General features: G+C 43.0%; 1 protein-coding gene across 12 annotated transcripts in view; it reads left to right on the plus strand.

The window, feature by feature from the left end:
- Nucleotides 1–100: 100 nt before the first annotated feature.
- The window catches only part of KANSL1L (KAT8 regulatory NSL complex subunit 1 like), a 63,186-nt gene continuing 37,060 nt past the window's right edge, over nt 101–26,226 (plus strand). For 6 of the 12 annotated variants that reach the window (XR_014586133.1, XR_014586134.1, XM_083842171.1 and 3 more), the window contains exons 1-4: nt 101–227; nt 5,215–6,332; nt 20,417–20,558; nt 24,173–24,370. Coding sequence is in view for 8 of the 12 variants with exons in the window: in XM_083842171.1 (XP_083698297.1) it covers nt 5,245–6,332; nt 20,417–20,558; nt 24,173–24,370 (1,428 nt within the window). In the remaining 4 variants the exon portion in view is untranslated. The remainder of the gene's footprint in view (nt 228–5,214; nt 6,333–20,416; nt 20,559–24,172; nt 24,371–26,226) is intronic. The other 6 variants (XR_014586136.1, XM_083842174.1, XM_083842177.1 and 3 more) reach the window with 2 other exon arrangements.

Here is a 26,226-nt window from a genome sequence, read left to right on the forward strand (position 1 = left end):
CTCGCTCCCAGCGCCGAGCGCGCCGCCGCGCCCACGGGAGCGCGCGGGAGGGGCGGAGCGGCGCAGGCCCCGCCCCTCGAGCGGCCTGGCCCCGCCCCCTGCAGGCCCCGCCCCCGGGGCGCGGCGCGCTTTAGCTGGGCGCGGACTGTTCAACCGCGGCACTGCGGCCGCGCCGCGCGGGCCGGAGGCGGCGGCGCCGCTGCTGCTGGGGGAGCCGGCGGGCGGAGGCAAGCGCGGGGCGGCGGGGAGCGGCGCGGGAGGGGAGGGGAGGGGAGGGGGAGCAGGGCGAGGGGAGGGGGGACGGGGCGCGGGGGGGGGAGAGCGGGGAGAGGGGACGGGGGGAACCGCGGCCCGGCGGCGGTTGGGTCCCGCGGCGCTGGCGCGCATGCGCGAGGAGGGCTGGGTGGGGGCGGGGCGGGAGGGGGTAACGGTCCGGGAGGGGGCGGGGGTTGGCGCGAGGCTTGGGCGGGAGGGGCCGCGCCTCAGCGCCGTGCCTCAGCCCCGTCGCGGTGTTAATCCGTTCCTCCCCGTCTGTGCTGGGGACCTTAGCTCCCCGTCAGTGACACCCCTCAATGCTGGGGACCGTAACTCCCTGTCAGTGACGCCCCGTCTGTGTTGGGGGCCTTAGCTCCCCGTCAGTGACACCCCGTCTGTGTTGGGGGCCTTAACACCCCGTCAGTGACACACCTCGGTGCTGGGGACCTTAGCTCCCCGTCAGTGATACCCCCTCAGAGGTGGGGACCTTAACTCCCGACACCATACCTTGTGTCTAAGAGTGGCACCGGTCTCGTCTAAGCCCGTTTTTTATGTCCCTCCCCAAAGCCACAACTCCACAGGACGGCTGGGCTGTCGGTATGGACCTTGCAGCTGATCTAAAAGTAATACGAATGTTATCTCTATTAGTAGCATCCATTAAAAATGACTTCAGATGCTATGCTCCAAATATATGGTACTGCAGACTGAGCAGGAATTAGTTGATGGCGCGGTAATAAACTTGGAAATTATCCTCTGTGCAGCAGCACTGGTGAGCAGGGAGAAAAACAACCCTGTGAGGAGATTTTAATGAGTCATGGGTTTTATCATAAATGAATACTAATGAGTTCCACTTGAAGTATGTCCTTTTTGATGTTTTTTTATGATTAGAACTGTTTGGGTGGTCTGTCCTAAATTGCATTCTTGCTGTTCAAAGAGGGATCCTTTGTAGGTGTGTGGCGGTGTTTAGTTTTTTTTTTTCCAGAGAGGAGAGATTTATGCTTGTATCTCCTGGGGAGTGCAAAACCCCAGGGTTTGTAGTTTTATCTCTTTGGTACGGACTGCACGGTGAGCGCTGCTGAAAGCTGAGACTCCCCGCATAATCCCGTTGGTTTGTTTTTTCAATCTATTAATAGAACAAAATACTAAAATGCTTAAACACTCGTCATGAGTAACGGGGCTGCTCTTGAACTGAAAACAAAGGCTGCCTATCGAGACGATTTCTTTTCTGAAAGAACAGTCCCAGGCATGCTAAATATGGTCTTCTTCCGTTTTTCTTTCATACTCCTAACCAGGACATACCCGGTGGGACCTGTACCTCCTTTGTGGCCATTGCTGCCAACTGCTCTATCAGAAAATGCAGACTATGCTGTGAGCTGTTCCCTCTATTCTTAGTAATCATTATGATCCCATTCCTCTGGTGAAAATTGGGAGGGCGAGGTAACGTAGACCCGCGTGAATGGATGCCGTGGAGAAGCTGCCCGCGCTCCGCTCGGCGGCGGCTGGCGGTCCCAGCCAGCCAAGAAGCGCCGCAGTAGCGCCTGTCTGCCAGAGCAGCGCTTTATTTTTGTCTGGCGATAATCGGAGGGGCGGGCTGAGAGCAACTAGGGGTTACGGGACAAACAGCTCAGTGCTGTAGGAAACCAGGTATTGCCAGTTCTGTTGCAGGTGGTATCTAAGGGGCTGTAACGCAGCTCTTGTCAGTTGGAAATAGAATATTTTTGTACACTCTTACTGAACTTAATGTGGGGTATTTCAGCAGATGCTGTCATCTGCTGGTGACTTTGCTTTCGGAATGTTTTCTAAAGGAGTAAATATTGGAAGTTCCTCTATCTAAAATACAGTTAGTCTGTAAATAAACCGGAGACAAGTTAGTTATATTTGTTTGAAATGTAATTTGTGGGCAGAGTAGACACCTAAATTTGAAAGTCAAAAAAATAATACAGAGGAGCCTTACAAACCCTCCCGCAAGTGGAAGTTTTAAAAAAGATGACAAAAATCATGAAGAGACAAACCAACACCCCTGCCAAGCAAAAGTCCCCCAGCATATTGTCTGTAGTGTTGTGTAACATAAGTGATATTGTTATGCAAGGGGGGAAAGAGTCAAAAAGCGAGAGGACTATAAACAAAAGCTGCAGGCTGGGAAGGGAATGCCAGCTTGCATGCAGCAGGGCTTGCTCTTGTTGTTTAATAGGGTGCTACTGCTGGCCTACGTGAAGACATTAGATTCAGCAGTCAGACAAATTATAGTGAGGTAAGGTGGGTAGAGAAGGGTGTAAGAGCGAAACATCCGGTAAGGAGTAAGAAGAGGTGGCAGGGTGGAGGGCAGCAGCAGAAAAACAGGGGTAGCTGCGGCATTAGGGGTTGGTAGTTGTCATGTTCAGTGGCGAGAGAAGGCAGCAGGGTGTGGGTCGGGGCAAACTGCAGTCCCAGGCTATATCCTGCTGGGTAATTAAGGCATTACGGAGGATAAGCATAAAGTCACTTGAAACATCAGTTGCTATCCTGTGCGTGTCTGGTACTTGTTTCTTCCCTTCCCCTTATTTTACATCAGCTTTCCTTTTTACAATACTTTTTAGTCTTTCAAGTGAAATATATATTACACAGACAAAAAGCAAAACATTTGCCAGTTTAGTGTGGAGGTTTCAACATCAGCACAGCAGAAATGCAAGTAGAACACAATGGAAAAAATCCTTGAAGTGGTTTACCTGTGACAAAAAAGCTTTTTCCAGAATGACAACACAGACTTTTCCTCAGTACTGTATTACACTACTTGCCCTCCCTCCCCTTGCTTTTTTTTTTTTTTTTCCCCAGAAGGTAATAGGTTTGGCTCTGAAAACTCAGTTCCAATAAGGGTGGAGTGAGATTATTTTTTGCTGCTTTCTGCCAAAATGAAATAAAATGTGTCAACATGAAAATTGTACAATTTCTGTGCAGCCAAGTGCTTGTACTAACGTTTGTTTTTAATTTTTTTTGCAGCTCGTAGTTAGTTTTGCTGGTGTGCCAATGACATTTTGTGTGTTTGTGTGTGAACTTCTTGGAGAAACGCCAAGGGCTGGAGTCTGGGATAGTACCAGCTTTTATAAAGTCTTTTTGATGTCGCTGAAATTAGAGGAACACACGTGAAGCGTCTCACACAGCTGTCTTCAGGGCAGAAACGTTGTGTGAAGTTTGTAAGTTCCTGGATGAGGGGTTAGGTGGGAGATTTTTCTCTTTGAAAGCATTTACTTTTTAGTTGTGTTTTAGCTTAACTATCTTTTGTCAGAAACTGATAATTGGTGGCTTGTCTGGTGCTCTTTAGTTCAATGTTAGGGGTTTAATTTGAAGCTACTTCAATTTTCCTTTTCTTTCCATCTTTCCCCTAAAGAAGGAAAAAAAAAAAAGTCCCCCAAGCTAAAATAATTGTGCCTGTTAGTTCCTACAGGGGTAGAAGGACACAGAGCTGTCAGCCAGCCTGATCCGGAGAGCATCGCAGCGTCACAGGCGTGTCCTTGTCAGGTCCCAGTCACGGGGCTCTTACTCTGAACAGCTCGCTGCTAGGGAGAGTGAAAGTTAAAATCCTGTGGGTTTTTTTAGTACTGTTGTTTAGGGTTAGCGTGAGGGCTGCTGAACCTGGTCCCGGTGATGCTGAGTAGGAGCTGTACAGAGGTGAAAACTTAACGGCTGAGCTCCTAACTGCTTTTCAGGTTAATCAGAGAATTTACGGTGAAGTTACTGCGCTACTCTCACTTTTGCCACCCTTCTCTTGTTTCTGGTTTTGCCTCTAGTTTCTTAACCAAGAACAGACAGTAGCTTGCTGTCCAGGCTTCTGCGGGCCAGGCTCAGTTCAACCTTCCTTTGTGTTTATTTAACCATCTCCTAAACAGAGTTGAAAGTAGGGTATAAGACAATGGTTCCTGCACTGCAGGCTGTGGAATGATAAAATGGGGCATGTCGGGATAGCCGGTGACAAGAAGTGGTGAAGGTTTACCCTGGTCTTTCCATCCCAAAAGTTTGGGAACCCTTGATCTAAGCTATGACAAGCCACAGGCAAAAGAGTCATTGTAGGAAAGCTGATTGTTTTTACTCCAGGGGATATCGAGGAGTGTTGGGTTTGTATTAAACAAACAGTGCCTGATGAGTAAAAAACGGGATACAAAAGCAGGGGAAGGATTTTAGGAAACATTCAGAACTCGCACTTCCCTGTTTTTAGAGCACTAGCCTTGATGACTAGTTCCTTAAGTGTTCTGTGAGCATATATAATTAAATAATCAAATACTTGCTATACGTAAATTGACTTTGAATACGTTTCTCCTAGTAGTGTCTCTGAGTTTATTTCAGAGTGTTTCATCATGTGGTAGGTGTTCTGATTAGCTGCACTTGTAATAGGTAGCTGCATATCTCCCATTCTCCTGTTTCTGTCGTGCTGTTGTTGACTCATTTAAAGTATAAAAAAAAAACCACCTTGAACGAAGACCAAATGCAACTTAAAGTACTTATCTCCAGAGCAGATTAAAACAAAATCCCACCAGAGTTCTGGGTTGGGAATATGTAGATGTGCATCTGCGTTTGTGCATCTACATACACACGCGTGTGCTCGTTTTAAAATGCATCCTTCTAGCCCTACGGCTTTTGGTCATGTTTTGAGTTTAAGCAAGGTTAGATGACAGTCGTGAACTCTGAGAGGCTTATTTCTAAGACTGATAGGATCAGAAATGCGATGAGGTGTGAACACTTACTCCCCTGCGAGGTGGAGGCTTTTATTGTACATGGGACAACCTCTGCGTGAAATAAATTAAAACTCGAGTGTGCTTGTTTGCCTCAGGGGAGGGCGTAGTCTGTGCGTGTTCTTTAGATAATGTCCTTTTTATGACATATTTAAATAATATTTAAGTGTTGAAAAACTGAAGTGCCTGAGCAAGTTGTTGTATTTGTATCGTGTCATGAAAATGAGAAAATTTACATGGCCCGTGTTGTTTTCAGGTTTGCTGTAAACTACCTACAGTAGCTATAATGACACCAGCCCTCAGAGAGGCAGCAACAAAAGGTCATGGTATCCACTTGTCACCTTCTTTGTCCTCTAGAGCTATGGAGTCTGATACAACTTTGTGCATGGAAAATTCCAGAGCAGTGGAAGAGAAGATAAGAGAGGACTCCATCGCACGGATTACTTGCTCAGTCCTGGGGTTCCCCACTGCTGAGCCCAGCCTCAGGAATGATATCTTCAGCGTGCAGCATTTCGCTTCTCCGCCGTCCTCCAAGCGCTATCAGTCTGTCTTGTTAATGAGCACAAATTCTGCATTTAGCAACAAAACCGGTAAGCCAATGAAATCGGGAGAGCCTGACTGCTCCAGGATGAGAAGCGCATTACATAATGGTGCTGACACATCGCTCGGTCAGATCAGTCATTCGGGACCTGAGGAGCAGGTCAAAGGGATCGCTTTTCCAGACACCGCATCTCCAAATCTGGCAGAAACGCCAAGACTTTTGGATTCAAATGTGACCGAATCCAGTAATGCAGAAGAAATGCAGCTCTTAAATGGTAAATGGTACAAGAAGAATGGGTTTTGGGGTAGGGCTTTGGGAGTCTGCGCTGAAACAATAAAAGGGGATTTATTACACCAAATTCTTCACGGGCCTTCCGAAGGGATTTTGAGCAGCACCCGGGAGGAGGTGTATGCTCGCTTACTCCAGTGTGTCACTAAGCAACAAAAGGAAATCAGCCGCGCCAAAAGGACTCAGAAACGTTTACAAATGCTCCTGGCAAAGCACGTTATCAAACACTGTGATCAGCAGCTGAAATGCTTCGTAAAACATCAGTTACAAAGAATGAAGGTTTTCCATGAGCCAACCAGGTTTTTGAGCAGTAGCTCCCTCAGGTGTGCGGAAGGTTGGCCAGAAAGCAGCGCAACTACTTTGGAAAGTAGTTCCAGTGCGGATGTGCAGAACGGAGTTTGTGTTGCACCTGGGGAAATCCGGGGCTTTGCACTTTCTGCTGGAGGGCTGCTCTCTCGTGTGGAGAAGGACCTGGACTCGGATGCAACGTGTAGCAGCTCAGATGAAGACTGTGACGAACAGACTGTAAGAACAACTGTGGAAGCGTAAGTGTTAAATTCCTGCTAGACTCATGTGCTTGATGCTTATAAATCAAGCTGGAGGGGGCTAGACCTGCAAATTCCTTCTGGTGTGAGTAACCTCACTCAGTAGGTAGGCCTCCTGCGGGAGGACTGCCGACGTGAGCCAGGTTTGGCAGGGTCCAGCCAGAAGTAGGAGCATGGAACTGTGCAGCATTTACGGAGCAGTAACTTCAGCAGGCTGTAGAGCTAGACTTTGTACTGCATCCTGTCAGTTTGCATTGCATTAGCACTGCTAATTATTCAACACTCCGATGATGCTGTAAATCAAAACAAATAGCAATAGCAGTGCAGTAAGGGAAACTTTAGGCCAGTAAAAAAAAAAAAATCATTTTATTTGTGTTCTGAGTTATTAAGTATCAGTCAACATTAGGATATTGAAGTCCACTATGACATGGTAAAGACTAAATATGATCATCAATGCAGATGTCAAGCCATCCAGAATTTGGGGGGTGCACATTGAAAAAGTTTGGTTCTTTGAATTATAATTAAAAATGTTAATTTACTTAATGAGGTTGTTCTGTTAATTTGAAGCTGGCAGGATTGTTTTTGTTGTTGCTGGTATCTTTTTCAAGAAGTACTAGAGTGAAATTAATGTAATTAACTAATTCTGCAGTTCTCTGGGTCTATTAAATTGACAAGTAACCTGTCAATACAAATTATTGTAGCTTTGGAAATTGGTGATGGGGAAGAGAAGTGGATGGTTAAATTGTTTTAGCCTGTTTTTTCTTTTTTTTCTTACCTTACTACAACGTTAACTCACTATCTGCCGTTGAGAAATTGTAGAAAGCAGTGAGAAGACAGCTTCTTTCCCCTTCTGACAGGTGAAGAGAACAGAGCACGTCTTAAGATCTGGTAGGATGTGATGGTGAGAGTAGATAGGTAGGAACTTTCTGGTGCTTACATTTGTAGCACTTGAACTCAGGACCGTTTTTGTGTTTGCTGATCTCCTATTACAGGAGACGACTTTTAGGGAGTTTCTGGAAAGCACTAAGAGTGACACTGGTGTTGAAGGAAAATCAGGTATTTAAAAAAAAAATTCTTAGTTTTTTGAAAAGCTTAATGTATCAAATCCCTGCTGCATTTTGTTAAACTCCGTAGATCTCGAAAACAGTAGAAGAAATGCAACATAAACATGAGTTTTCATTTTCTTTTACATATTGTCAGTGGTAAATACAATATTAAAAAGACCAAAGCGTAATGAGTTGCCAGCTGAGCTATGATCGCTTTAAATATTTGAGTCTGCACAAAATTATTCTTTTGAAATACTTCAGTGCAAACACAGCCTCGTGCTCCTGGTGCTGGAGAATCAGCATTCTTCTCTTAGCTGATACATTTGAACTTCTGAGTACCAGCTCTGCCTCTGGGGTTCTTATCTGGTGATTACATGAGCTGAATAGGGAGAACTGATGAGAAATGCTGATTCTCAGAGGGTTGTGAATAGTCTAAAACTTGGACTGAAGTTCTGTGCAAGGGCTTTCTTTTTTATTCTTGCCAGGGACAGTCCAGTTTCTCATTCTGCCAGTCCTTTATTTCTTTTAGTTTTCGAATTCCTTAAGTTATCTTTCCACTTAAGGCTTATTCAGTTTGTTTTGTTGCACTGACAAAAAAAATGCAGAGGCTTATTAAGTACACAGACACCACCTTTGGCTTAGGACATCCCCAACCTGCAGCTGCTGGAAGCTGAGGGAGTATTCTTGAGAAGTGCTACTCTGTGCTGCCCCGTTTCAAGGCTGTTACCTGGCCACTGCTTAGAGGCAGGAGGCTTGGTAGATCATCTGTAGGCTGACTTGGTGCAACCTCTTTTTTTCTTTTTCCTCTTCTTTTTATGTTCCTCCAGTAAAGCAGCAGGGATGTCGTGGTTAGCAGTGTGCATTGGCAAAGGCTTTGCTGTGTTGTCAGCACAAGAATCGCTGGTGTTTGAACTGTGCTGCTGGACCCGCAAGCTCAGAGTTAAAAGCACTGGCTGATTTAAGTTGAAGACTTTTGTCTGTGTGCACAGGTTGAGCCAATGCTTGAATTAACATTGCAGCAAGAACAGGCTGTCTCTCATCTGAATTTATCACTATCTTAAGCTTGGAATGGTTTTCTTCCTTCTCCACCTTTCCCAAGATGTATCTGCCCGGCTAAAAGGCTGCACTTTTCCTCCAGGATGGCAAAGTTACATCAGTTTTGCAGCAGTGCAGCTGCTGAGCCTTGCTTTTCTCCTGAGCTTTACCACTTGGAAGTTTCTTTGGGTCACCTTTGAGCAGGACAAAAACCTAAAAGTTAGCATCCATTTTTACTTCCACTTAGTGGATTTATGTTGCTTTGAAATGCCTTTCTCTCCTAGGGAATTGGTTCTTAGTGTTTTCCAGAAATATTGTGATTATGTGGGTGAGGGAATGCTCGTTGCCTCGCTTTTTGACTTTTATTTCTCACCTGGAAAGACTCCTCCTCTCTGTTATATTCTAGATGTTATGAGGTTCTATTAATGCAGTGACAGATGGGGAAAATGTTTGTGGTTTGCCTATATCACCTTATACTGATTGCATTTAACTTTCACAAATCATCATGCTAGTCGGAGGCTATTTGCAATAGGTCATTGCTACATCCTTGTTTTGTGTGGGGGGGAGGGGGTATCAATCCAAAACGTAAGGGGAGAGTGAGGACCTTCTCCGTCCGTGTTTACCTGAGACCAGGCTGTTTCCCATCAGCATGGAGAAGTTCCGATTCCAGCCCAAATTTTTCATGGCAGGAAAAAAAAAATGGATCTATTTTTAACTTTTTGAACCTGTTCATTCTCGTTACCCTGAAAAGGGTTTTGCCCAATGAGTGTTGACATCAGCTCTTCTGAGCTGTGTCTGGGTGCTTGGTGTCTCAAGTAAGATTGTCTCTATCCATCTATTTCAATACCCATGTTGGTCAGTTGCAAATAGCCCCTGCAAGGCGCTTAGACTGTTGCTCATCCCTTGGGCCTTGCATCGGTGCTGTCCTCACACTAGAGGTTCTCGGTCTGCTGGTGAGCGCAGTTCTTTTAGTTGACAGTTTACAGTGCTTCTCTGGTTTCTAGAGGGACTGGAAAATCTTGTCCCGTTTCAGAAACTTTATCAAAACATATTTGGGCTTTTGAGTATTTGTCAATATGAAGAAACAGTTGGCTCATCGCAGGAATTTTGGCGTTTTGCTGCTGGTGTCAGCTCTTTAACTTGTCACATCTTCCATGGAAGGTTTCTTAGGCACTGTACTAAACTTTCATCAGTAGCTTGTCATTTCCTAGTACTGTTCTGGCCTTTGGGCAAGAAATTCCCAGCGACACTGTGTAGGGGATATGGTAGTGCTTCTCTGTGCTTTCTTAAAGACAGACGTTAGGTGCTAGCTCCATGTTCAGTGCATTAACCAAAGTGGATGGAGCACCCAGGGAGGCCATCAGAAAGCTGAGCATAGGCAGTTCCCTCAGGAAGTCACAGCTCACAGCAGCCAGCTGAAATGCAGCATAGACAACGCTGCACCAGCCGAGTTTACTTGGAACTTTTCGATCTTTCTTTATGGTTCATGAACATGGAAGATTTACCGTGGAAAATGATCCCAGATTTCAAACAAGGTGACCGGGGGGAGGATGTGAGTTTGCAGTGTTTTCAAGAGCATCTCTCTGCTCAGGGAGCTGCCTATCATACCTTCCTGGGCTAACTCTGCATCCTCAGTCAGGTGTTTTGTGTGATTCTGATGTGGCTGGAGGTTCTGGTTGTTTGCAGTGTACTTCCAAATGCCCTGAGTGATCTTCCAGAATCAAAAGGTCCATCCCTGGGGTTCTTTGAAGGCACAGCTGCTCACCCCATCAAACAGTAATGTCTGTACCTAATTGATTACAGAGAAAAGCTTCTTACAATAGATTTTTCTGTGAAACAAGTAGCTGTCTGTCTACTTGGGAAAAGTCCCGTGCCCTCTTCCCCCATCTGAATACAATCCTTTTGCATCATGTGGCGGGATTTTTTCCTTCTGAAATATTTTCATGCTTTTCCTCTGATTTTGAAAGACATGTTTTACTGATTATCTTCCAGCAACCTCAAGCCTGACGAAGTAGCACTGTTGTACTTTTCCATGCCCACAGGGTTCATTGTGCCTGGAAACTTTTTTAATGAATGTGCAGCGATAGTAAATCTTCCCCCACCCCCTGCTTTTTCTTTTTTCCTTTAATTTCTAGTTGGAACGAGAAAAGATTGGAAATCTACTTTTAGTACAAATACTTGGCGGGGAGGGGAGCGGTAAGGCGGAGAGAATACAGGAAGGAAGAAAATATTATGACTGGTATCTCCAGATCTCATCTGTTTGTTCTAGATTATTTTCCATTTTTGCTAGCATTTTTCTCATGGCTAATTGAGGAACATCAGTGCACTTCTGCAGGCCTCGCGACAGAAGGCACTGCTTAAGGGCTGGGGCTCATTGCCCATCTTTGAGCCATGTTATAAGGTGAAGCTATTTGTTTTTGCAAGATCAGGTCCTAATTTTCCACTCTGAGCTGTAATTTCACTTCAAACCTGATAAGAGGACTGGATTCTGGTTTTTGGAAGGGGAGGGAGACAGTCTGCCAGCACTAAATGCTGTTCTCCGTTTCTCTTAAGCACAAAACCCCAATTGTTTCCAGTTTTTAAGACCTTTTTAGTTTACAAGTCAGGGAAATGTCTTATTTGCATAAAAGATTAATGTGAGGGCTTTTGAATACGTATAAATTCATAGGTGCTAATAATATGCTGATTTCAAAATGTTTTACACATTGCTTTTTCACGAATTCCATTCTCTTAATTCTTGGCTCCTGTCACTAGGATGTGGGAGGAGAGTTGTTACCAGGGAATGAAAGAAAAACTAGCTTTCTATTACCTTCTGTTTTCTTTCTAGGGGCACAGGTATTATTTCAGAATATATTTTAACCTCATTTGGTTGGATTTCCATAAGAGGGATTTACAACTTCAGGGTCGCCCATGCGTTTACTGTTTTTCTTTAGAAATCTGATGTACGGCAATAGCAGCTTGGTTTTATGCAAGACTTCCTTCTTGCAATACCAGAGTAATGCTCTTGTGAATGAGGATCCTGATTTCGAACCTGTAATTACCTTAATATTTCTGCAGCTGCTGAAAGCAGGCTGAATGGTTGTAATGAAAGGCAGCAAGTTTGACAAGTTGTAACATGCAAGGGAATCTCAGAGCTGGGAATGTCAAAGCTTTTGAGCTAAATAAGTGCTGAATGCATATTAAATAAAAACTTGGCAGTGCTCTTCTGAATGACAACTTAATACACAGTCAACACAGCATAGTAGAGCAGAGACTCTAATAAGCAGACACATGTATGTACATGATATCCTCGCGCGCTTAATTAAATGGTAGATCAAGAAGAGTTTGGTGCTCAATGGGAACTGCTGATTAATCAGGGTTTTACAGTGAGCATTTCTTCTGTTGCTAAGCTGTGAAATGTGCTTGTTTTAATGGCGAGATTTGTTTACAATGAACAGCAAACTGTCTCCGTTACATCTTGTGGAGTAAGGGCATTGCGATTTCAGTTTGCAGATAACGTTGATTTCAGAAGAATCGACTTCAAAGGGATACATCCAGTGCCTTTGAAAATCAGTGTTCGTGGGCCCCTGATACAGGAAATCATTTAAATGCTTTCTGTTTCACATGAAATAAAAAGTGTGCGTAAAGGCTTCCCAAAATAGGAATGCTCTCCTGTAACAGGGTTTCATTCATACTGCTAAATATGGGTTAGGAATGTAACTTTAGGTCTCAGATTTAAATATATTGACCTATGCTCTTTTTTATTGAAACCGAAATCGCTGTAAATTATTTTATTTTCATCCCAACATTCTACCTAGCTGCTGTGGGCCTTGTGTTGGGGAATTTAAATTGATGACTTCCCAATTAACAAACTTCTAATTATCAACTCTGGCATTAAAAGAAATGCAAACTGAAGCACGTGCATCGTAACCTGCCCTTCCTCCCAGCCAGCAGGGGCGCACAGTGTAACCATGAAATTCAGTAGGCCTCCACCCCAGGATCCAGCCAAACCCCCAAACCAAGAAGGTTGCAACTGTCCAAACACAGATTCGTCCTTCTGTCCGTCCCTTGCCCCTGCAGCCCCTGGCGCTCCGTACCGCCAGAGTGAGGCCAGTTGGAAGCTGGAGTGAGATGTCACGGCACTGCCACACCTGCCTCCAGAAGAATATAAGTGCAGATTTGGGGACAAACTTCTGAGGTTGCAAAGGAGCATTGATACTCTGCCTGCAGGCTGCAATAATGTGCCAATGTACTTGTCTTCAAAGGATTATATTGTAAGCTCTATCTTATTTTATGTTGATCGTGGGATGCAAACGTAGCACTGCTTCCTCGATGTCTTTTTTCAAGGGCAGTTGTGTAATACTTACAGGGAATTTCTAGGCTTGTGTTCCTGGTGTGTTGTTGTTAGCCTATTGGTGTTGTGCCGTTTCAAAGACGAGAAAAAAAGCCTGATTCCAGGCAGCCCTGGTGTTCCTGAGGTTTTATTTTTTTTTTTTATTTTTTCCTATGCATGTTAGCACTACCTGCTTCTGTGCTCTGTTGATCTGCTCTGCAGCATGCAAAAGTTAAGTGGAAGAAGCTGGCGTGCTGGAGCAGCCCATGGAAACTTAAAAACTCATTCCAAAATATTCTGAGCAAATGGCATTTATGGCTAAGCATTTTGCAGGTGTTTTTATTTTATTTTATTAAAAGGTGAAACGGTGCCGACTGTTTACCTTTTGCAGGTTTTTACTTCTCGGGTGGTTAATATTCTAACCGACCCTACCTCCACCAGCCAGTTTGGCCTTTTATCATTAACATCTGTGAAGAATTACGTAAAGAGAACTGAAGATGAAAAGCACCTACCAGTTCATGAAGTCAGCCGTCGGAGTTCAGCACCGTAACAGATAACTGTTTTAAGAAGCTGAATGTATTTCTTTCGTTGAACCCTAAACTAACAGTTCAGTGCGAGTGTGACGATTCAGTCTCTGTATAAGAGCTATAGTAATCGTATGATTTGGTGCAGGAGCCCTGTAGCTGGAAAATACTGGCTGTAGCATCTCCTTGGATTAGAAGATGTAATTTCTCCTTTTCTAGGATATCCAAGCACAGAAACTCCTTTTTTCTCTTTATATTTTCAGTTATCCTACAGTTGTGTTTTTTTCCCCAAATACTGATTTCTCCCCTTGCTTCTCCCCTTCTCACTTTCCCTTCTAAACTTATTTGTTGAAGACGTAAAAATCTTACTGTGTTGCCGCTTATTTTTTTTCCCCACTCTAACTCTGTATCATGAATTTTCTTTTCTAGGGAAACCCACAGCTATGGTTGATAATTTGAGGTATTAGTGCCTAAATTCCTCAGGCCTGCTGGTTCAGCACAAATATTCAGCTGCATAAAGTTTGCCAGTTTGGGAAGACAAGAGATGGTGGGCGCCAGTAATTGTTGCGATAAGCAGTTGCCGATGTCTGTAGACGATAGGGAGAGCTGTAACCCATCTGCTGGGAGGCCGGGTAGTGTTTCGGAGTGAAATCTCTGCCAGGTAAAAACTCCTGGTGAATGCCAAAGAAGATAACAAGCCCGACTGCAGACCTTTGCTGAGGTCTCAGCATAACTCTGCATACCAGAGAGCCTCTCTCAACCCATGAGGGGTTTTTAAGTGTGTAGTTTGGTTTGGTGCCTGTTAGCGCAAAACGGTGGCATATTGCTCTCCGTGTTTGGTCTGTGGTGACTGTCAGAGTAAATAAGCAGTGTTCTGTTGTGTGGTGCGATGCCAGAGGATGATACTAGCTGCAGTTTGTTTTAATCTTGTTTTCACTCTGGGATGCATGGAAGAGGTTGAGTTCATGAGGCAGCGCTCTGATTTTTCTTTCATGTCCTTATTATGGATTTAACAGTTAACCAGTCCAGGGGAATTAATACTTCAACAGCAACTGAAGTTAGTTAATTCTGAAAACAAACACTGAGTAGGCGTGCTGGAAGAATTAGTCCTTGAGAAAGCATTTACGGGTCATTTCATAGTTGGACGTGTTTGTTTAGCCATTATGAGGATTGGAAGTTTTTGGTGGGAGTGGGCATTTTTATCTCATGAGTAAAATCTAGATAAGATTGTCTAGAGTACATTCACTACATGTCTGAATTCACCTAATTTAAGCATTTTTTTTATATGATACCATCTCCTGGTTTTCACAGGTTAACTCTTGTTGACTGGCAGTGTCTGGAGAGAGGAGAAAAGTAGCCCTGCTGAATTTCACTGCTGTGCTGTCAGAAGCCCCGCACTCACCTTAATGCCTTGCAAAAACGCTCGTATCCAAGCCAGCTGCGTTCTGAGCATTGCCACGTGTAGTCCCAGGCAAGCTGCCTGTAATGCTGGTGTAAAATTAGGGCCAGTTCAGGATGTTCACAGGCTCGTGGCTCCGCTCCTGTGGGACCCCACAGAGCTAGCGTGCTGTTAAGCTGGGGTGAGACAGTGCCACGGGGTGGATGTGAACTCTTTGGTGTTTTCATACGATTGAGTGAGCTTCCCAAGACAACCGGGGGATTTGTGATTTTTTTTTTTTTCCAGTGTGTGTTAAGTCTCATGAATTTCAGTATGAGTCATACCATGTCTGGATAGGATTTAAAGATCGGGAGAGTTTTCTGATTGTTCACTTTTCAATTTCCAGACTCGAGTCCTTCATCAGAATAGTGAAGTTCTGCTGTTGTTCACAGTGACTCCTCACAAGACAGGTGATGAGCTTTTTATCCTGAGAGTAATTAGTCTGTAGTTTATGAGCTGATCCTTGCTCCCAAATACTTCATTGTCACACAGTTGGCAGTAGGCATCTGGTAGCACAGGAGATCCCAGCGAGAGGAGGAGATGAACCAGCAGGGCTGGCCACGGTCAGGATCACTGCATCGCTTTGGGACTAAATCATCTGAAAACTGGATACCAGAAATATGTGGGATTAAATGGAAGGGGACCCGGCACAGCAGAGAGAGCAAAAACCACAGGGTTAGGAAACCAAGGTGGGCATGTAAGTGTGAGAGGACGTCAGGAGCAGCTGCCATTCTTACATTTCCTGCGGAATTTCGGAGTTTTTCCCATCCACCCAACGTGAATGCCTTCCTTCCCTGCTTGTCCTTGTTGAAGAATGTCGTAACTTGACAATTTTGACGTTCTTTGAAACAAAGCTTTTGGGAGGAGCCTGTGTTTTGAGTTGGCAAACCTGTGTTCTGGAGTCTTGGTGTGGGTCTGCCGCAAGCATCCTCCTTTCCTGTGCGGTAGGAAGCACCCTGTCATTGTCCCTGCAGGCATGTCATGGTAGGGGCATGCTAAGTGTTCCCTCTTGAAATTAGGAGGCTGGAAGGCTTTGCTTTCCTTTTAATTTTCACAGCTTAAGATAAGCGTGGAGAACCTTGCTTTGCATTCAGCTGTATGCTCTGAAGTATTGGCTTTCCAGAGCACCTGTGCAAGACCCAAACAGCAATGTGTGCCTAGCACAGCAGTTGTTATTTTGGCTAGCAGTTCCTCTTTGCAGTTGGTTAAGTAGCCTGGGGTTGTTCTTTGGGACCGGCTGATCTTAGCTATTGGAAAACATAAATCTCACCCTCAACTTCAGGGAGGCCCTGGGAGGAGAAGACACTTCCAAAGTCCTCTTGCTTTCTTCAGTGTTGGTCTGATTACGTAAATGCATGGTCTGTTCTTGTTTCTCTGTTTTGGGAGAAAGGTAGGAGTGCTGTGGGGTTGTAGGGAGCTGGGAGGACAGATTCGTAGCCTGGAGTATTCCTCCTTATAGTCTGTCCACAGATCATGGCTAAAAACTTTCCAGACCAATAGTACCAGCTGTAACATCAGTGCATTATCGGTGCTCATCAGTTGCCTGTTCAGCCTCAGCAGAAGAGAGTAGCTTTGAAATACTCATACTGCCTCTGCTGGTGTCAATCCCAGTTTGAATCCTTTCCCATACTTCAGGGCCATGCAGTACAGCTCCCTAGTTACATTTTCATCGCACTTAGTCTGCATTCTGTGCTCTTTGTGGCTTGTTTGTTCTTTTGCATTTCTTTTTTCTCTTTCCTCTTGCAAGTCATGCAGGACTGATCTCCTGCAGTTCAGCCAAAACAGTAGAAATGCCAGCCAGCGTCTCAGCGGAAAACAGATTTTGCCTCTGCTGCAATTCCAACATGTTTTTCTGGGGAAATTCAAATGGTTTGTTTGTGCAAAATGAATATTCTTCCCATTCTTGTGGCCCTGAAGTAGTGCAAGAGATCACCTGCAGATCTAGAGTCAGCTCAAGAGCAATCAGTTTATCTGCTGATAAATGTTTCACTGTACTGTAGCACCGACCATTAGTAACTGTTGGAAATACGACATGGTTTGTATGGACTTGCCAGCAGAATTTGAAATTCCTGTGGAGGAGGTAGGAGGGGGAAAGCACGGAAACCAAGTAGAGATGCCTGCAAAAGGAGCCCAGAGGAGGCAGGACAGACAGCTGCTTCTTTTCTTCTCTCCTTCCCAGCAGAGAACCAGAGCTGGGAGCTTCTGCTGTAGCACCTGATCTGACTTCTTCCATCAGACCTGGTTCTTTTTGTAACCTTGGTGGGTGCTTTTTTGTGTTTGTTTTTTTTTTTTTTTTCCCCTTCTCTGGATCTGTAGAAGTAATGAGTTTCACCTTGAAACAGCTTTCTTTATCCACCTAAACCAACAAAACGAAAGAAAGAGGGACACCGGAGTTACTAGTTATCCTAGTGTTAAAAGTATTCAGTCATCTACTCCTGTTCATCAAAAACTGCCCGCAAATTCTTGTTGTCTCATTTCTTTGCTGAGTGAATGTTAGACTGTACACTCCAACATACCAGGAATATGATATACATCAATTATATTTTATTGCTTTATTGGGATAGCGGCTTGTTACTCTTCATTGCTTGGGTTACTGTAATGTTTGCTTGCATACAGCTCACTGTAAGAGCATAAAGGTAGCTTATAAAGATGTTATCATTTGCTGAGGTGTTACAGGATGTACTAAATAGGTTGTAGAGAAACACATTTGGAAGCAAAGATGGTAAATAAATAACGTGAGCTCAAACAAAGGGCGAGGGACCGAGATGGGAACAGAATTTTGCAGCTTGGTACTTGGCTTGCACCTCCAGCACCTTCCCTTGTGCACCAGTCTGTCTGTCTGTCTGCAGGGCATCAGAACTAGGGAAGGGATCGAGCCTTTAACTTGCTTCATTCACCTTCCTCCTGAGGTTAAAATTAACCACAAGCAATTCTGCGCCCGTGTCACTGTGCAGCTGCCCAGCTGCTTGCGCTGACACCAACACGGGACAGCCAGGGCTGGCGGGGAAGAGAAGCTGAAGTCGCTTCCTTTGGCGTGAGCCTGGTCTTGGAACTGGAGGAAACTTTCTCGCAGAGGAGCCTCAGGACATCGTTATTATAGTGTAATTAAACTAACAGGATTTAATTGTATACCACTCTTACTTTAAGGCTTTAAGAAATACCTATGTAGTATTTTAGAAGTGAACATCTACATAATAGATTTAACACCAAATGCAGTGAATTCAAGACTGAATTCTGTGTTTAAGGAAAAAAAAAACTCTGCAAACACATTTTTGAAAAATAACTGGTGATGCAACTTTGGAGCGGATTTGTTTGAGATGAAAGGCAGTAATATACAGATAGGATTTGTTTATCTTAAGGTTACAAAATTTAATTGCTCTTCTGTTATCTGTTGCGGTTAGCTATCTGAGCATGGATTCCCTTACTGACACGCTGGTTTCATACATAAGACCAGCTGCGGCCCTTGCCATTCCTCTTTTTTTGTTTCCCAGCTGTATGGGCAGGCTTCCCCCCCCCCCCCTCCCTTCTGCTCTGCTCCTCCCTCCGTGGTCTGCTTTAGAGCAGCAGTGTTCTCCCAGAACTGCAGCATCTGGCTTGGGCTGTATTTCTGGCAGTGTGCTCCACCTTCTTTCACCTGGCCTTTCTTGGGGTATTGTCCTGCTTCTGTGGAGATTTTTTTGCACCCATCATCTTTATTCCTATTTAACTTCCTGCGTTAAAATTAACTAAGGGAAATGTTACAGCCTCAGTAAGCAGCTTTTTCCTTAGGGCTAGCATTTTGCCATCCTTAGGTCGCAAGACAAATCCTCTCTTCCAGCCATCACAGTTGCTCGAACAGCCGATTTCATTGAACTCCACCTTGGGCCAACTGGGAATTCAGATCCTTCACCCCAAGTTATTTTACGCCTTCCAGAAGCACAAACATGCAAAATCTGTCAATCCCAGAGAAAAGTTCTCCCTGTCTAAAGCAGAATTCACCAGGGTTATTTACTGAGGGCTAGTGGTAATGGGAAAGCAAAGAGAAAGAAGAAGGGATCATCAGAAAAAGGGGTATTCATTCCCAAGATGGCTTCCTTCTTCCCTACTTCCTACTTTTTTCCTAGGATAAAATCAGTACAATTTACATTTATTACAATACATATTTATGATGTTTTTGAATTTTCTGTTTGATGGTAATCTTTATGTGGTTGCACCTACAGTCTGGACTTCAACAGGATGTTTCCATCTCCTGTCTAATTTCCCATGTTCATTTTGTCTGTGCAGCAGAGAGTTTAAGTTGGTTGTAAAATATGTGGGCAGAAACGGGGAGATAATTCATGGTAAAAATGGGAGATGGTGTATTTTAGAGGTAACCTACCAGAGACTGTGTCTAGTTTTCCTTTTATACTTTAACTAAGTAGACAGAACGTTCTGAGATTTTGAGTTATGTTTTATAATCTTTTCCTTAAAAAATACCAGGATTTTCAAATTTGGTGATTGTTCATGCCAGGAAATGTCTAGCATCTTCTACAGAGTGCTGTGTTACCTTTTCTTTCCTTGTTGAGATTGTTGAGGTAGTTGGCATACAGTTCTGCATGAAACAGCAGTTTGTGCGCAGTGTTCCTGTGCCAGTTTGCTTCCAAGTGCTGGTGTCTGTCTTTTCTTTTTTCTCTTGTGATACGTTGGTATTCTTCATTGCCAGGGGAACGAGGGATCACGAATTCTGCCTGTGTAAAACTGACAGTGCAGTGTTACCCAGGGTTGTTCCGATCCAGTAGTTTCTCCCAATAACTTGTTGGAACAAAAGCACTTCTTTTCCAGAAGTTCGGTTTTATTTTATTTATTTATTTTTATTTATTTATTTTTACTATTATTTTAAATTAGTTATGGCAAACTATTTGACAGCCTCGGTAGGGGAAAAAAATAAATGCCAGTCATTTTCTTAAAATAAATAAGCCTGGTTAATGGTAGGGTGGTGGTGGAAGATGCATGTAGAAATACTGTTGTATTATCTCTGTTCCTTAAATTTATCTGACCGTTAAAATGATTTGTTGAGTGGTACCATATGCCATTCATTTGCTTAATACGTAGGTTGAGTAAAGCTTGCTGATAGCAGTAACAAATTTAGCATAATGAAGTTAAGCTAATCATAATGTCAAGTACCTGGAGGCATATACTTTGTTAAAAATACGCCTATTTGTAAACTGCAGCAAGAGCCTTTATTTTGACCTATCTATACTATACTTACCCAGCTATGTTTGTAAAACAACTTGAATGAAAGAAAGCTAAACTACTTGGTAGCATTCTTGGCCAGTGACTTGATAGCTCACTGGTCATTGCTGGATGATGTCTTAGTAGATTGCAGTTGTTAGCAACTGATATTCATGGAAGCTTGTGGGAGGAAGTGTGCTGGAAGAATTTGGATGCTGGCTGATGGAGTGGCTGGAATTCTTCACAAATCTGTAATCTGCATTAACTAACATAGCTGGGTAGTTTCTCCAGCTCTGGGTTTGTAATACCAAACAGAAAAGTAGCCTAGCCTGGGAATAGTTAGCGAATGTTGATGGTACTGGTTTGGGCAAGTTCTGTAGTTATAGAAATAAGCTGATGTGAAACTGGATGGGTATAATCAGATATTTTTTGAAAGCAACTGAGCTGCTTGCAACATGAGGCACAGCAGCTGTCAAAAATGTTCTTGTGCAAATGTGGTTATCTTTATTTTTGGACTAACCAGCATTTTGTCTTCACAGCAGCTATACTTCTGAATGGAAGTGGCTTGCAGACAGAGCTAGAATTGGCAGCCGTTGGACATGGCTTCAAGCCCAGATTTCAGAACTAGAATACAAAATCCAACAACTAACTGACCTTCACAGGCAAATACGTGCCACCAAGGTATTGTCTGTAAGCTCATAACTGGGCTTTTCCAATCTTTTTTTTTTTTTTTTTGACAGTGTTTCTTGTAATATTTATTTCTTTGGTTCCTCGTTGTTGTTGTTGTTTGTTTTGCCCTGGAGTTCTTGTATCTGAGTGGACTGTTGCACACGAAGGTTTAATGACAAAGACATCAGGAGTTGAAAAGTGTTGTACCCTAGAGGCATCAGTACAGGTCTGGGAGTCAGGAACCTTCCTATCTGTGATAGTCAGAGACTTTGTTAGTGACTTTGAGGGTCCTGGCACAAGGTACTTCATTTATCACACTATTTTCCCCTCAGTAGAGAGGCAAGATTTAGCTTTTAGGAGGGGTGGTTGGCTATTCACTTTCATGTTGTCAGGTTTGGGGGGCTTTTTTTGTTATTTACAGTGCGTGTTTATTCTGAGGATTAGTTAGTTAATGTTTGTACAGCACTTTGAACAGGTCAAGGATTAATTATTACTGAAATTCCAAAGTGTATAACTCATGTACTGGCCTTTGTAAATCGAACTGGCTAGACAGTGGTAAAGTCACATTCCTAAAACATTAATTATCTATCTATCAATTTAATGGCTTGTCCAGGTCAGTCTCCTGAGCAAGAAGCCTAAGTCTGTGATCATTCTGTTGGTGTGATAGTAGCAGGTTTTGGAGAAGGGCTCGTTGACGAACCGCATGTAAGTTGTGTGATGTGTGCTGGGGTCGGATAAGCACAGGTGGAGAGGAGCCAGGAGATGCTTTATGTTTTACGTGGCTGAACATGAGACTTGGAGGGAGGAAAAAGGAGAGGGAAATCATGCTAGAGAATGTTTCCTTCTGATCACATAAAGAAGAATTATTCCCTCTGCCATTGTATTTTGCTGAATGCTGAGAATGTCCCTATTTTAATGTTGTCCTAAATACCAGATATATGCTAGATATGCTAAATACCAGATACATGACAGATACATGCAGCCTGATATGCCCTAAACCTATCACACTTTCAGGTGGCATAGATCTCATGAGCTGCAGAACAGGGAGAAAGAAATAGCAGAGAAATGAGGGAAAGAGAGCGTTCTTTTAGTCATGCATTTTCTTCGCATTAGGCGGCATGTTGGCTTGCAGCCTAGTCATCTTCCTGGTGGAGATCTTTAGTGACATTCCTTTTTGCAAACTTCATGCCCCTTTCACCAGCTGTGGTGTTCAGCGCTTGGCTTTGTGTCCCACGGTGAAGGTGGATGTGTATTTTCTTTGGCTCTGGTCGTTCTGTATGCGCGTTTGTAGCATACCAGTGCAGTGGCTATGGAAGGACGTGCGGGCTGATAGAAGAGCTCTTTGTTTTCATTTAGTGGCTGCAGAGTAGTTACACAATATTGTTCGAGTTTGTATGCTTTTTAGTGGTTTCAAAGTGCTTTCTGTATGTTTTGAGTGGAAAAAAATGTGATTCATAGCCAGTGAACAATGACTTCAGGCACAACAGGAAGGGAGATGGTTAACTTGTGGGCAGTTTTTTGGCCTGATGCATTGTGTCTTCTGCATCCCCGTGCACACAGCAGTAGAAGCTTTGGATCTTTGAGAGTTGGTCCATTTAAAAACTGCTTATCTGCCAAACAAAAGAATTTGATTTAATTTGGGGGGAAGCGGGCAGGGGAAGTTGATTGCCAAAACATACTGGTTGTAACCAGTTTGACTTGTAATGCCTATATAATCAAGGTTAGTCTTCTAATCCTTTTGTCTTCCTCTTTTATGCCTATTCTGTCTATTCCTTTTCATATTTTTCAATTTATTCCTCCTTCCTTTTCCACTTCCCTCTTTCCATGCTTGTCAGCAGGATTCCACAACTTCAAAAAATAAAATTTCAATGGAAAGAGGTGGGTGTGGGGGGTTCCGTCTTTTGAGTGCTTTTCCTGTGAGCTTCTGATTTCAGAATTTGTTTTAGACATTTATGGATTGTTTTTAGCCTCTTCCCATGATCAAGACCTGGGATCTTTTTGCTGCCTTACTTTCTAAAGCTGTTGAGCTGGCTTGTCCTCCTGCTGTGGCACATAAAAATTAGAACTATACTTGAGCTTCCTTGAACGTACTGCCCACTTTGTAACTGTTGTGGCCTACAGATTAGAGTATGATACTGTCTGGCTTCATTTCCATCTGCCAGAAATTGAAAAGCACAGATGGTGAGCTACTGTCTAATAGCAAATGTGGAAGATCTTGTGTTGACCTGGTGGAAATCCAGAATCTCTGTGGGCCTTTTGGACATGGAAGCAAGTTTTGAAGCACCTGAGTTTATTTTTGAAGTATTTTGTTGTCAGGCTTGAAGTTACAGCTTAAACAGAGGAATAGGTTAGAGGCACGAGGAGGACTGGACAATTTATTGTTTTCTCCTGGTCTCATCTTTGAAGCCTCTTTGAGAATTGCTTTCGTGTTTTAGGGCAAGCTGCTGCTGAGGCAGAAGGCAAGGCACAATTAAAACTACAGGACCCTTGATTTTCCACGACCTAGGTGAAGTCTGTCCCACCATCTTACAGGGGTTCCTTGTGTTCATACAGTGACAGTTTTCCCTTGCTTTTAGTGGAATATTCTCACTAGAAAGAAAAATTTGAGGCAAAGCAATTGAATGATCCCATTCTTTCAATATCTGGTTGATCTGAGTAACAGTCAGTAAGTCCTTTCTCTTTGGAATATGTCTGTAGAGGCTTGGTAGCCTTTTCTGAGTATTACCTGTATTTGCTTAAGATAATGACAAATTTAAGAGGACATTTGAGGAACTGTTTCCAAGGTTTTTTTGTGTATTTTGTTTAATGTTTTAAGTTTGCTAAACCAACTGAGATGTTACCTGGGAATGTATTTTACACTTCCGTTTTTCTTATCTGTGAAGTGGAAAGCACAATGGGGTGTTCTTTTCCTACTTTCATTTCTGAAACTGTTATTTCCCTACCATGTAAAGCTGTATTTATCTTATTAGGTGACGTACTTCAGATGATAGATCATGTCTCATACCGTGTTTGTGCAGAATGTCTTGAAAAGTAATGAGATTGCTAGAATACGTAGGGTAGTTGCCTCTGTAATTATGAAACTCTAAAAATGCTCACCTTAAAAATCAATTATTAAACCGTAAAAGGCTTTTGTTTGGACTTGTAGCAGTCTGTACTACATAAAACAACAACCTTGATGCGTTTCGTTTAGAATATGGATAAGAATAAGAAAAATAGAGTGCTTTAAAATGCCTCAGAGAAATCCATTGGCTGCAGACTGTAACCAACTTCAAATCAAAGGGTGGTTGTTTCTTACAGAAAAACCTCTTCTTAAACCAGCAGGCAAATGATCGTGTAGTTGCTCTAATAAGTATGAATTTCTGATTTGAATTTTGGCACAGATGTTTAAACAGTGGTTTAAGACTGTAGAGTGATTGCTATTATAGGGAGTAGCATGAGCGATGCAATTTTTCATTAATAAAAATACCTGCTATTTCTATATTTTGTGTATTTAAAATCTGGGCTAAGTGCTCCAGAGAGTTGCTGGGAGGATTTAAGGGGGATGTGCCAGGTTCAGCTGCCCCTTAAACATGATTTAGGAGGGTTAATTCATTGTCAACCAACTGTGTTCAATTGCTGTTGTCTAGGGGATGGTGATCTTAGAAGAATTCCCATTTCCAAAAGACATTTTGAAGAAGCAAATACAATTGACAGACCAAGAAGCTTTATTAAACGCCACAGGGAATTCGCAAGCTGCCATTGAGAGACAGGATTCTTTGCCGGAGCATGACTTTGAAATGTCACCCAGCAGTCCTACCCTGCTTTTACGAAACATAGAAAAACAGGTAAAGTAAAATAAGAACTGAATGGTCAATGGAGCCAAATGATTTACTTCAGAAGCAGGGCAGGTTCCATGGCGATGCCATCCAGAAAGGAAGGTATTTTGCACTCCTGAGAGTGGGTGCTGTTGGATTCAAGGGCTTAAATAATACATTGTACACAGGTTTACAAATTAACCTTTTATTTCTGACGTGTCTGCGTTACTGCGTTGTCTCCATCAAAGTGGCCACATAACCGCTTCTAAAAGCTATCCCCAAACCTGCCTCTCCCCTGTAGTTAGGTTTCGTGTAGAGTTGCCACAGGTTATTTCAGGAAATACTTGTGTGAGATGAAAGAGTGCAACTGAGGATGGAGGTATGCTGCATTTTACTAAAGCCCCAGCTGGATATAATTGTTGGGCTGGCTTTTCAAGCGTTGCAGGAGCAATCCGGTTAGGAGCTGAGGAATTCAAGGTACTTCCCAGGCAGAGCCGTGAGCAGAGTTTTGGTTCATGGTGTTCAAAACAGTCATTTCCAAGATGAATTCCAGGAAATAAGATAGAGACTCCAGCAGGGTTTTCTTTTGCTAGAAAGTACGTAAGGAGTATGGTAGGATCACATTGCCGGAGGAGATACAGGAAATTTGTTTTCTGAATGAGTTTATGGGGTTAGCGTAAAGCAAACCTAACAAAAGCAGTATGGTGCATTAGTTACCTTGGTGCTGTCCCTAAATTCTTGGTCATATGCACGTTGTTTAAATGGGGTAAAAGCAGCTTTAGATACCATGTCTGTTCCTGAATCTCTGTGCCAATTTTTCTTATTTGATAGTCATACTTTCCTGTTCTTAAAATGCTTCCCTTGTTTGATGGATCTTAACCACAACAGACAGGAGCGTGGAAGTGATGAAACAGGAAATTTATATGCACAGTGCTGGCAATTGCACAAGTTAAACGAAAGAGCATTTTTAGAATGTGGTGAATGTCCCCTCTTAAGTGATTATTTGGAGAATTAAACGCAATTTTCTTTTAGTTAGACACTTAACAATGAGGTACTAGGACTGTGTTTGCTGGTACCAAAGCATTTACAAACAGAGGTCCAAAAACTGCGATGACTTGAAAGTAAAGGTGTTCTTTTAATGCATCTCTCAGATTACACCAGATTTCTTCCTTTTTGACCACACAAAGATTTGGGGTTCGATTTTGGTTTTGTTTTATTTTTTTTTGACTATTGGTTCTATAAATCAACCTGGACCCTGGGTTTCTTCTTGTTCACCGTCAAGAATAGCGATGCTGTAGGCTGAAGTATATCCGCACATGTTCCCACATAATTCTTCAGTCCTATGTTAGAGCATTGCTTTGTTAAAAATAAGTAATTTTACATGTGAACAAAAAAAATGAAACAAAATACAAAATGACTCAGCCTCTCTTTTTTAATACTGTTTTCAAGTTCTTTTCAAAGCTATGCAACGTTTTAAAAACATGTAATTTTTTCCTTGCAGTTTGGACGTCTGCCATTGTTGCGGTGTTTTGACATTCAGTAGAGTCTTTGCTTCTTACGGATTGAATGCTGTTGAGATTTTGAAATCAATCTGCTAAATATTTTACTGACAGCATGTTTGCTTTGTCCAGACCCTTTATAATTGACTTGCTATTTCTGTGCTTTAATATCCGTCCCTGAATATTTTATTCTGACGTGAAATTTCTACCTGATTACCCAACTGCATCACTTAAACATTAACAGAAAAGACGTGACTTGTAATAAAAAGGAAAATAATTTTTTCAGCCTCTTTCTACATAAATGGTAGTGCCTGAAAACGTAAGCCAAACGTATGGAGTAACCTTTAGTAATTCTTGTTTTAAGCAATCATAGTCCTGAACAATAAA

Source organism: Anser anser, assembly GCF_964211835.1.
Source record: "Anser anser genome assembly, chromosome: 6".
In the NCBI taxonomy this organism is placed as follows: domain Eukaryota; kingdom Metazoa; phylum Chordata; class Aves; order Anseriformes; family Anatidae; genus Anser; species Anser anser.